Raw genomic sequence first — 13,233 nt, 5'->3', positions numbered from 1 at the left:
TCAATAGCTCTCAGTGTGACATGTAATTGAGAATGCAACAGCTCTTTGATCAAACACGTGAGCACTCCTCTAAAAATGCATGCCCAAAAAAAAAAAAAAAAAAAAAAAAGAAGGAAATGACCCCTCCTCCCTATGGACATTAGAACTTTCCACAAAGAAAGAAGGAAAAAGCACTTTTTATTATTTACCTTTGATATTCTCCAGTGTTGGAATGATGAGATCGCTGCATAATCCTTTGCCTTTCTTGCTTTATAAAAATAACACAACATAAAATAATAAAACAGTTCAGATATCAGAGAAAAAGTAAGTTAAATCATTTTATCACTACTAAAAATATTTTCTACTGGGGAAAAATGAACTGGGGTCCTCATATTCCTAATTATCATTATTTTCCTCCATATGACCTTATTTTTGTATGGTATTCACAGACTCAGAAAATGTTAGAGATGGACTATATCTTAGATATCATCAAATCTCTTTATTTTATTCATTTTTTCCTCATTTTACAGATGAGGAAACTGAGCCTGTCAGTTCAGATCTTTAAATAAATCAGTATAGCCCTGAGGATATAAGGAGATTTTAAATTTACTGTAAAAAGTGAATTTTGAGCTTTGACAGCAATTCTATAGCAACCAAAAAGAGAGAGGATTCTGCAGTTTCTAGGGGGTTAGTGGGTTCAGAGGAGAGTTTCTCAGTGGAACAGTCTCCTCCTGAAACTAAACTCTGATCAAGGGGTAAGGAAAAAACATCTGCCAGACTCCCCCGTATTATTCCCCATCCTCAGCCCTTGCCTCCAAGAACCCTGGGAAATACTAAGTAGTATCTAATGGATTGTATCCTGGAAGCTTCCATTCATAGAGAGGCAAGGATATATCCATCCTGAGTATGATAATAAAATAAATGGCCTACCCCCTATACAGAAAGACATTTTTCTTAGGAAGACCTATTATAAAATGTACATTTGCCAATATAATTCAATTACATTGCTAAAAATTTTTTTGGAAAAAGAAAAAAGGTCAGAATCTGGATTATATCTCAATAAACTGAAAATTTTCATTTCTAGGGTTTTTTTATTTATTAAACTAATTTTTGATCAGAAAAAAGGTATTGTGATTCAATTACCACTACAACTGCCACAGCATCTCTTAGTAAATCCGTTGCCTTACAAGTCCAACTTCTTAGGACCAAAACTACTAAAGATGCAAGTCAAATTTGTGCCAAAAGTCCATATGATGGCTCCAACTCCCCTCATGGGGTACAGATTTCTTGGCTACTTGGCTGTTCACTATAGCAAGGTTGTTGTTAATTGGGCAGGACTGCCCGTGAAATTCCGTTTTGTTTTCATTCTACTGTGAACACTGACATTTCCACAAAAATGAAAATGGCCAAGACAGTGGCAATAGTAGATGAGCACATAAAAGCATATTCCTCCCAGGAGGTTCAATCTGACGTTAATTTAGTATAAGACACACATTCAAGCTGTTTAACTGATGATAAGACAACACAAAACATTATACAGGCTTTCAACCTCCCATTTTTCTGACTTTATATGCCATATGACTTTCTGTGAACTAGATGTTTCAATATGAAATAGAACAGAATATGTAACTTAACATATAATTTGAGAGTACCAACTAAGAACCCAATAAACTTTAAAAACATCCAGAAAGTACTGTATTACATTTTACTAAGAAGTTTGTTTTGCTGCAAAATTTCCTTTGTTTAAAAAAACAATTTAAATTTCTGGGAAATATATACTTGTGAAAAATATAATAGCTCTTCTTTGAGGAAAACAAAGGATTATCATCTAACGTTTTTATTTTTGAAGTCAAATGGCACCTACTAATGCCAAACTAAACAATATTAATCACAGAAGGCATGTGACCACATGCTACTACTTATATTTTATATTCGGAATAGGCTCATCAATTTGTCTTTAAGGTAGGCAGAGAGTAAACAATGATAAACAAAATGCCCTTCATTTGGGGAAAAACGAGTCAAAAACTAAAGTTTCTTTTAGCATTTTACAAATCAGTAGAAAAGCAGCTCTGTGATCTATAGATTGGGGTCTTTTTCCCCTCACCTCCAAGAACTTTCGCTGCTTTGCTGCCCTGGCTGCTTCACGCTGTGCAGCGTATAAAGCTTCTTCTTCTAGTCTTAACTTCTCTTCTTGTAAGGCTAACTGTATATGAACAAAACAATAAGGGTTAACAAAAATCAGAACCTGTCTAACTGCTCTAAAATAATGAAATGCTTATTTATAAAATAAAAGAATTATTCACAACAAAAAATTGTTTTTTACACGTTAGAGAGGAAATTTTAGTTATAAAATTTTCAGCATTTCTATAACAAAGTAAAATTATGAACATTAAGTTTATATTCTGTATTATGAAGTGATATCTCATTTTTAGTTTGTGAACTTTCACATTACAGAATGGTTTCTCGCTTTACAACATGCCATAATTGGTATTCATACCATTTTACTTTATATATTTTTACTTTGACTATTATAATGCTAATGGCCTTCCCAAATCACAGTCAACAATATTCCTATTTGCAAATGACCCCCTATACTTCAATGAAGCTGTGATCTCACCACTGTCAGGGACACATTCAAGGAGGAAGACCACAACTCATCTATGCTGCCCTTACCGGGCCAGTCTTGTCTGCATCTGCCTGTAAATTTCCCAAAGCGGGTCTATCCAACATTCTTATTCTATTAGTTCTCTCTCTCCTTTCTCACTGTGACCAGTCTATTTGTTTTCGAGCCACATGCCACATGTCTACGATGGCACTCTTTATACTTCTTTTGCATAACTCTTTATAATATGCTATAGCCTGCTCATACCCAACACTTCTCTTTGGGTAACCCTCAAGTCTAGTTTTCTAGGATTTCACTTAACTTTGAAATTTTTCACTCTTAATTAGCAGAGTACCACTTTGCTACAGACATCTAGTTTTATTGCTGTTCAAGAACTGTCTTGAATGTAGTTCTTGTTAACAAGCAGTATACAAAGTTTCTATAGTAATAATTAGCTTTAAATAAATCAGATTAAGTAAAAATCAGAATTTTATGTTTTTTTGCCCTCTGGCTAATGTATGTTTTTGTTACTGTATATGCCTGCCCTATTGATCAAAGACAGTATTTTTAAAAAAATTTAAATTCTGAACTAAACACCAAACTAAAGAGCATTTTCATATAGAGGTAAAGGATTCAGCATGATAGAATGAATCTCTATTTCATACCAGTTGCTTTCTAAATAAATTTTATGATAAATTCTACATCTATTTTCTTTTTTAAAAAAAATTTTAAAAGTACCTTATTTTTCCCCAGTTACATGATAAGAAAAATTTTAGCATTCATTTTTACAAGATTCTGAGTTCCTCTACATGTATTTTCAAAACTGTCCTGCTTGGATCAAAGACAATATCGATAAAAGCTGTTGTATCTGGAAAACTGCATTTAAGTGCCATTGAATCAATGGTAACTATCATATAAACATTAAAATAAACAGTAGCTAGGTCACTGTTTTTTTTCCCCTCCTTTACAGTGTTAAACATGCTAAAATTGTCCTAATGAGAACAAATAAAACGTATAAAAACCATATAGCAGTGAAATCTATTTTACAAATAAAATAATTTCTTAAGGCAGTTGGGTTTAAGTGACTTGTCCAGGGTCACACAGCTAGTAAGTGTCAAATGTTTGGTCTGAGGCCGCATTTGAACTCAGGTCCTCCTGACTTCAGGGCTGGTGCTCTATTCACTGCGCCACCTAGCTGCCCCCAAATAAAATAATTTTTCAAGCTTTTTTAGTGAACTTGGTTTTCCACAAACTTTACAAGAATCACAGACCATCATTAGGTTTAGATTTAACTATGAATCTAAAAATACTAATTCCCCTCATATATTGTTCTTCAAGCTTATAGTGCTTCCTCAGAATACCTCTATGAGGTAGGGCTGCAGATGAAGAAACTGAGGCACAAAGCTGTTAACTGACTTGCTCCCAGACACAAAACTAGTGCTGGGGAAGGGACACAAATTGAAGCCTTTAGACTTCAAACTCACTCTCTTCTGACCACAACACGAGGCTATTACCAGTGAACTGTGAGCACTGAATTTAATACTGAATATCACAAAAAGCAAAAGTGAAACACAACAAACATCCAAGTCACATACATGGTCTTATAATCCAAGAATTTTATTTACCTCTCTTTGAATTTTCATATCAAATGTTTTCTGTTTTTCAGCAATAGAATCATAATGCCTCTCTCTTAAGTCAGCTATTTCTTCCTCAGTAAGGGGCCTGGAAGGAGAAAGGAAATACAAAACTTTTGCAACGTCAAAAGGTATTAAAATAATTCAGTGCTATGATTTTAATGAATATACTAGAAGCAACAAATACTAACAACACTTCTATAGGTGAGTGAAGCAATACTAAATTTATACTGGAATAACAACAGGATATTTACACTACAATCACCCTGAGCCAGGGCAATGATTTGTTACATTAAAAATAAGGAATATTAAGAAACAGGGAAAAGGACAAGTGTCCTTTTCCTTGATTTTTTTTTTAAAAGACTTAATTTAAAGAATTTCTTAAGTTTATCACATACATACAAATCAGTCCTTACCTGTGACTACTTCCTGGGCTTTCCCCCTGTTCCAAATAAATCAAATAGTTCATTTGATTATATTGTCTCTAACAAAAAAGAAGTCAATATATTGAGAATATCTTTGTACTAATTAGCAAAATATTTCCCACATTATTTTAGGTGATTGCTAAAGATACTTTAAAAACAAAACATAAAAATTGAAATAACATCAAAATTCACCAATTATGTATTATATATAAAATGAATTACTGATTAAGGCTATCATAGTCAATATTATTTTATTTAATCACATAATTTTCATTTTTTTCCCAGAAAGTAAATCATAAATTATTAAAATAGATCTCTACTCAAACTGTTCAAAAATAGTTTAAGAAAAGCTTTAAAAAGAATTAAATGGAAAGAAAAAAGATTATGGAAATATGGAAACAAAAATTCCAACCAACTTCAGTAAATTAGGAAAGATGACCAAAAAACAAATGGGGTGAAGTTCAAGTGAGTGAAAGGCTATGAGGAATATGTGATAGGGAAAAAATGGCTAACATGAGTTCTACAGAGAAGGGACCTTAAGTTATCATCGAGTACAAGATGAATGAGTAAGCGACATGGGACTCAGAAAGCAAAGATGATACTGTGATATGCGAACAGTTTTGGATTCACATTATGCAAATTCACCTGAGAGAGAGAGCAGGACACCCCTCCTCCCAGCAGGTGCTCCCCAGGCATGGGGGAGGTCTACTTAAGGTAAGCAAGAACTGTGTAATTAGCATTTGAGCTGGAAAGTTTTTCTTCAGCTATTATTCCTACTGTCATATCCATGATAAGCAAAGTCATATTCTTATACTACAAAAAGTGAGCAAAGGAATCAGTGGCCGAGAAGCCAGCCTATGACTAACAGACCTTTTTCAATCCTTCATTAGTTTAAATGGTGGTATAACAACGTATAACCCTAAAGATATTCAGTATACTAAATGCACAACAACCTTGTGAAGTACGTAGTGCCAGTACTGTTATCCCAGAGAACAAAGGCTCCGGGCTCCGAGGGACTGAAGGATCACGCAGCCCGTGCCAGTCAGAGTCAGTCTTCAAATGCAAGTTCTTGGTCAAGTCCAACGCCAATGCTTTTTTCCCCACACCACACTGACTCAGGAAGGTATATGTCATGTTTGCCATAAGAGGCATTTCCTTGGGAATTATAAGCAATAGTCCACATACCCTGAAAGGTCTTCATTAGTTAACATCCAATTATGTCTTTATTTGGAACATTGTGGAAAATTTGGTAATAAAAAATGAAATGGGGGGGGCACAGGTCTTTATAAGGACCTGTAAAAGTCCTGTTAAGTTAAAAACTGCCATAATTTATCTTGGAGAGAAGGATACAGAATGACAATTAAAAACATTCACACTTACAAAACCATTAAAAACATGCAGAGTTGGGTTTCCCCTCCACTCAACTGTCTGATGAAATAGGTGGTTAATGTGTAATAACCACAGGCTCATGTAGCTTAGGTGACTTGCTGAAGGTCACAGAACCAATTACGAGTGGGTACAGAGCTGGACTCCAGGTTATCTACTCCAAGCCCAGTATTCCACTCCGTCACACTGCTCAGTCAAGTAAATGAAGGGCTCTTACAAAGAAAATACTGGCATATTGTTCTTCACCTCCAACATGAGGAAAATGGACAAGAAAATGTAGTTCTTTTTCTCATTTAAAGTGTAGAGAAAAATTCTTGATGAAACAGGTGCTGATTGAAGGCTGCCCTGAGCTTCCATGGAAGCCAAAGAAACCTCCAAACAAAGAGATTCTTAAAACAAAGCTAAGTAGGCATCTCTACTGGATCATTTAGGTATTCACTTGTTTGGCTGCTGAGGATTAGCCTAGATAGTCACTTGAAGTCTTGTGAAGTTATATTTAACATGCTCACATTGCTTGCTAAAGAGGGGATTTAACTGTGTGACTTCCTTTTCTAAATTATTTGTCTAGAAACTGACAAGTGGAAAGAAAACAGAATTCAGAGACAACCATGTTGTATCAATAATATTGTCATTTGGTTTTTAGGTACAGAACTATTATATTATTATCTATTGGTGAGGGGGGAGTCAACAACTCATCTCTTCTGGCGGAGGTAGAAAACTATCAGGTCTTATCAGCTGCCTTGACCCCAACCATAAGGTGCACCAAGCCTTATCACATGCCCTGCTCCAAGGTCATATAGTCTCCCAGCAGTGTCACTTGACTTACTTATACACCCTAAGGACCTCTATTCTTTGCCATCTGCCCCAGTGCAGCACTTTCTGAACTTGTGGGCCTTTTTCTCTGCCATGAAATTGAGTATTTTTAATATATTGTCTCTTCCATTTAAAGTGTGAACTTGATTTTTCTATTTGTATCCCCAGAACTTAGTACAGTGCTTGGTCAATATATTCTCTTTTTATTAATAAATTTATTTATTTTTAGTTTTCAACATTTACTTCCACAAGATTTTGAGTTCCAAATTTTCACCCTGTCTCGCCCCTCCCCCCACCCCAAGATGGCATGCATTCTGAATACCTCTTCCCCTGGTCTGCCTTCCCTTCTATCTCTCCCCCCGCTTCTCTTAACCCCTTCCCCTTCTATCTTCCTGTAGGGCAGGTTAGATTTTTGTATCCCATTTCATGTATTTCTTATTTCCCAGTTGCATGTGAAAACATTTTTTTTATGCATGTGTTTTTAAAACTTTGGGTTCCAAATTTTCTCCCTTCCTCCTTCCCCACCCACCCTCATTGAAAAGGCAAGCAACTCAATATAGGTTATACATGTGCAGTTATGCAGAACACTTCCATAGTAGCATGCTGTGAAAAACTAACTCTATTTCCCTTAATCCTATCCTGCCCCCTCCCCCCATTTATTCTATTCTCTCTTTTGTTGGTCAATATATTCTTAATAAATGCTCATTCATCCATTCTGGTAAATACCTAGACAACCAAAATGTGAACAGGACTTGGGAGTTTATCCATGAAATAAAGAATTCTCAACTTTGCAATACTATAAAAATGAAAATACTTACTTCATCACTCTCTACTAAATTTTCAAACTGTTAAAAAAAAAAAAGAAAAAATGTTAATGAAGATGACATATGAAACATCTTACCAGAAACGACAGTAATCTCATTTTAAAAGAACAGCTTTTTGTAAGGACCCTGCAGTTTTCAAATCATTTGAAATCAAATGACTTATTATCTCATTTGATCTTCCCAACAACTCCAGAGAACTAGAGGCAATTACTTTGTAACAGAAACAAAAAATAAAAACTTTTCACCCAAGTTAACTAGAAATTTAATACAAAAGTTTTCCCTCCCTTGAAATATATAGACAGTTGCTAAAATTCTTCACATCACTTTTTGTACCTTGAAAGTCTAAGATTACTAAGTGTTTTCTCTACTGATTTTGGGGCTTCATTTAACTTTTTCAGAGGATAATACTAAATATTTTCCCTCCAACACAAGGCCAACTATTCAAATGCATTTCCATATAAAGTTCTTTCCCCCAAGTAATTTTTGAAATCAGATTCTTAGTGGTATTTTATCCATAGTTTCTGAGCAAAGCTGTCTTTTTGACAGGTAAATACAAAAACTGACAACTTCTACTGAAACAAAAATTTCCATAAAGAAAATGATTCACAATGCCTTACTATATCAGTCCATTTTTGGGAATAAGTACTTCTTAGTTTTAAGTAAAATAAAGTGAACCAATACTTATCACTATGAAAATGGATATCTGAAAATAGAAAACTTCATATTAAAATATGCTGCAGAACCAAGAAATGTTAGTAGTAACTTGATAATTTGTCTTAACTGGATAAAATAGGAAAAACTGGATGCCTGAAACTGTTAAAAATCAAACCACTCAGCACAAACTACTATACTTAATAATAAGAACTGAGAAAGAATCAAACTACTTATAATATGACTTATTCAATGAATTATTGATATTAAATACTAAAAAAAAAATGTGAATATTAGAATTTAATAGGGCTAGGTGACACAAAAAATGTATAGGCTTTATTTCCTGTAAAGTTATTTGTGGTTGGCACCTTAATAGACTCTAGAAAGTTGATAGATCCATGGCTGGCTATTCTAATAAAGGGCAATCAATCCAGTACGTGGATGTAAAGGTGATCTCATAACCTTTAATTCTACTTCTGTACTTGCCAGCTTTTTGCTGAACTTTTCACCATGACTCCATTTTATTTCACTTTATGTCCCTATGATATATAACATTAAGTGGCACTAACCCATCAGTAAAATGAAGGGGCGGCCCTAGGTGAACCCTAAGATGATTCCTATCTCTGAACCTGCACTGGTGACTTAAACATGGGTGTTCCCCCAAATTACTTCCTTGGCACCATTCTCATCTGTTTAATTTCTCCCTGAGTGGTTTCTTTTATAACATCTATCATCATCTTCATATAGATGACTATGACTCCCAAATCCATTTATTTACTCAAAGCCTTTTCCCAGAGCTTTCATTGTATTTTCACCTGCCTGAATGCCAACTCCACCAAGAATGATCAAATACAGCACATCTAATACGAACTCTTATTTTTCCAATTTCTACATTTCTATTAATAGCACCACTTTTTCAGTTATTTAAGCTCATAATTTCAGAGTCATCTTAAGTTCTTCCCTTACTCTCATCAGATAAATTCAATTAACTGTCATGTTTTGTCAACCATATCTCTGAAATCTTGCTCAAAAACATCCCCTCTTCTCAACTTCCACCCCTCTTCAGGCCTTCACCTCTTCTAACCTAGACTATTATATTGGCTTCCTAATTGGCCTTTCTTGTTCTAGTCTTTCTTCTCTTTAATTAATCTTTCGTTCTACTGCCCATATTACCACATACTTCAATTCAAATCAATGCTCTCAAGAGTGACTCGACATTGAGTTACTTGATTAATTATTGAATTAATTCCTGAAGTCTATTCAAAGCCCTCTACAAGGTGGCTCCAAACCGTATTTCTAAGTTGTCTTTTTTTCGGTTTGTTTGCTGTCGTTCAGTCACGTCCATCTATTTGTGACCCCTATTTAGGATTTTCTTGGCAAAGACACTGGAGTGGTTTGTCATTTCCTTCTCCAGCTCATTTTACAGATGAGGAAATTGCAGCAAACAGCATTAAGTGATTCACCCAGGGTCACACAGCTAGGAAGTGTCTGAGGCCAGATTTGAACTCAGAAAGATGAGTCTTCCTGACTTCAGGCCCAACACTCTATTCACTGTAACACCTAGCTGCTCCAGCTTATCTTTTACTATTTTCCCTTTATTTAACTCTACATTCCAGCCAAAATAGAATACTCTTTGACTCTCTGTTGTCATCTTGCTTTCTCTCACCTCTATCCCTTTGTTCATCCATCTCCCACACCAATAATGGGCTCCCCTCCATCTTCACTTGTTGATATATCTTCCTCCTTCAGGAGCTACCTTCTCTATGAAGCCTTCCCAGGTTAAAAAAAAAAAATTATCTCTCTCCTCAAAAGGTATCAGAACATTTTGCCTGCATGACTTCTTTGTACTTTTCTCATTTTCCCAATTAATAATTATTGGTATAATCCCCCCCACCCCCATTTAGACGAAGTTCTTGAGGGCAAGGTCTATGCCCTATCATGTTCCCGAGAACCTCATCATTGGGAAACCTCATCATCCTGCAAGATCCAATAAGTCTTACTACTCACATCTCATCAGTACTCTCTATCCCTTCAACTGGAAGGCAAAGGGAAAAACTCCTTCCAAAGCCTCCATTTAGGGACCCCCCCCATCAACTTCCTTTTGTGTGTTCTTTCCTTCCATTAGATTGTAAGCTTCTTGAGGGCAGGGACAATTTCTCTTTTTTGTATTTGTATTTCTAGCATTTGGCACAGTGCCCGGCACATAGAGGGCACTAAATAAATGTTAACTGACTGCTTATACTTAGCTTTGTAAACTAGAACTTGTTAAATGAAATGCTCGTCTAAATAATTTCTTATTATAGATACCATTTTACTTACTAGCCTCTACTTAGCCATATTTTTAGAAGAATTAGTTAACATATCATTGAAATACAATGTTATGTTTTTGCATTTAAAAGTAGGGATATGCTGCCTCTTTTAAGAAAGAGTGGAAGGATATCTGTATTATCTTGAAAGTGCTGGTTTTTTTGCTTTAGCTAAGAAGCAGTATACGTCATCATATCTTGACCTGCGCATCAGTGAAAGGCAAAAAATCAAGCAAGGAAGATAAAAGCAAAATGAACCACCAAGGAAGTAAGACTAAAGAAAACTCACAGATGAAATTTTACTTATCAATATTGGAAAAAGATTCTAAACATACACTGTGACTTGAAAAATTACCCAATCAAGAACTCTTTTTTTTTTTTGGCTAGGTAATGGGGTTAAGTGACTTGCCCAGGCTCATACAGCTAATAAGTGTTATGTGTCTGAGGCTGGATTTGAACTCAGGGCCTCCTGAATCCAGGTGCTCTATTCACTGCACCACCTAGCTGCTCCCAATCAATAACTCTTTAAAAAAAAACAAACCCCAAAAAACCCCAACTCTTTCAAGAGTGAATATCTGTATAAGTCTTACTATAAGTCTAAATTATGTATTTTAATATTAATTTTCAAAAATTCAACATATAAAATGTTAAATAATTCTACCTATATTTCATTTATATACATATTATAAAACTTAAAAAAGAAGCATTCTTACTTACTTGACAGTGAAAAAAGGAAAACTTTTCTGGGTGTGGGGAAGTTGTAGTGTTCAGAGCAAAACAGTATAATCAAAAGGATAGGAAAATAATCTCTTTGAGGAAAGTTTTTAAGGGATAACTTTTAAAATCACACCTCTGACTGTATCATTCATCCCACTAAAAATGGGCTCTTCTCTTTCATGATCTTTCACCTACCAGTTCTGTCCACTACTTTCTTTGAGATCAACTCACTTTTTATAAGAAAGCCACTCCTAATTGACTCTTCATTCTGATCAATTTATACATTATACTCAACTTGTTCATACAATGCTTTGCAATTTTATTTCCTAATTATTTCACGGTTGCTCTTGTTGAATGGACTTTCCTGACCTCAAACAAATACAAGCTAGTTTACCCAGTGTTCAACAGATGAAACAGGTAAAACTTATTGAGCAAATGAAATGAAGTACAATTCTTCAATTCAACTCAATATTCATTAAGTACCTAATATGTTATTTAGCATTCTACTTGCCTCTATAGTGAAATGCTCGCCTGTTGGGAACGTCCTAAAATACTTTGACCTGGGAAGAAGAAAAAAAAATGCTATCATTAAGGAATATAATTCACTTTACAACATTATTTTAAATGACAGCATAAAATAATTTCCTTAGGTATACCTATAAAGCTTCAAACATTTCATACAGTTGACAAACCATAACCACAATTTCCCCATAAATATCAGTGAAGCAGACTCTTACGCTGTTAAATTAAATTGTTATTTAAATTGTTAAATGCTAAATTGTTAACATTTGTGTTAAATTATTATTTCATTAAAAAAGAATTTAAAACAGTATTTTAGTTAACTATTAATTGAGCTTATATGGTAGTCATTTACTAATATTAATTCATGACACAAACATTACCCAAAGTAGACTAGTAATTTTGAATCTTTACTACCATCCTTTTACTTTATTATTTCAATAAAAATAATTTGGCAGAAAATATGTCCCTAAACCTGAAATATGATACCTCTAGTAAAGCCAACATCAAAATGGGTTGCTGGATGCTTTTGTGGTTTAGCGCCTCCTGCATACTACAGGTCCAGTATTTCTGGAAAATATGGCAACTCAAGAAGACAAATTCATCCATCCATCCATCCATCCATCCATCTGTCTAGCTAGCTCAGAATCTCAGAGTTGGAAGGGACCTCAGAGGTCATCCCCTGGAATGTACTCCACCACATCTTTGTCCACTTAGAGACTTCCACTGATGAGGCACTCACTGTTCCCCCAAGCAACCCACTCTGCTTTTGAAAAGATCTAATACAATAGTTCTTAACATAGGGTAATGAACTCATTCCTTTTAAAAAATATATTTTTATAACTATATTTCAATATAATTGGTTCCTTTTGCAATCGTATGTATTTTATTTTCTGCATTTAAGAACATTATTCTGAGAAGGGGTTGGTCCAAAGACTTCACCAGACTGCCAAAGGAATCCATGACATAAAAAAGGTTAAGAATCCTTATGACTGGTTGTTAGGACATTTACTTACAAGCATCTAAATCTGCCTGTCTGCATCTCAAATCCATCTGCTTCTACTTTTGCCCTTTGGGGCCAAGCAGAAGGAAGCTTAATCTTTTTTTCGATAATTAAAGACAGATGTTGCGTCCTTTGCGGGCCGGCCTTCTCTTTTTTAGGCTTAGAGACCCTGGTTCCATCAACTAATCTTTGCATGGCATGCATACTCTGGTCATCCTGCTGTAGAAATACTTCTATTTTTCTAGCGTCTTTTCTCAAAGGCAGTGCCCAGTTATAATACTCCAGATGCGGTCTAATAGGAAGTAAGAATCTGAGAGCTGGAGGGCATCTTGATGGTTATCTAGCCCAAATTTTCCCATCTCCCTAATCTCTAC

General features: G+C 35.0%; 1 protein-coding gene across 3 annotated transcripts in view; it reads right to left on the bottom strand.

The window, feature by feature from the left end:
- The window catches only part of AP1AR (adaptor related protein complex 1 associated regulatory protein), a 40,699-nt gene that overhangs the window by 11,779 nt on the left and 15,687 nt on the right, over positions 1-13,233 (bottom strand). Inside the window, exons 2-7 of one of the 3 annotated variants that reach the window (XM_027837388.1) lie at positions 11,849-11,897; positions 7,658-7,684; positions 4,632-4,657; positions 4,207-4,303; positions 2,084-2,182; positions 189-243 (exon numbers count right to left, since the gene is read on the bottom strand). In XM_027837388.1, the coding sequence (XP_027693189.1) occupies positions 189-243; positions 2,084-2,182; positions 4,207-4,303; positions 4,632-4,657; positions 7,658-7,684; positions 11,849-11,897 (353 nt within the window). Of the gene's footprint in view, positions 1-188; positions 248-2,083; positions 2,183-4,206; positions 4,304-4,631; positions 4,658-7,657; positions 7,685-11,848; positions 11,898-13,233 lie in introns of all 3 variants that reach the window. The other 2 variants (XM_027837387.1, XM_027837389.1) reach the window with 2 other exon arrangements.

The sequence above is a fragment of the Vombatus ursinus genome, unplaced genomic scaffold (assembly GCF_900497805.2).
Source record: "Vombatus ursinus unplaced genomic scaffold, bare-nosed wombat genome assembly UNPS02014821.1, whole genome shotgun sequence".
NCBI classification, from domain to species: domain Eukaryota; kingdom Metazoa; phylum Chordata; class Mammalia; order Diprotodontia; family Vombatidae; genus Vombatus; species Vombatus ursinus.
This window is presented reverse-complemented; position numbering and strand designations above follow the sequence as displayed.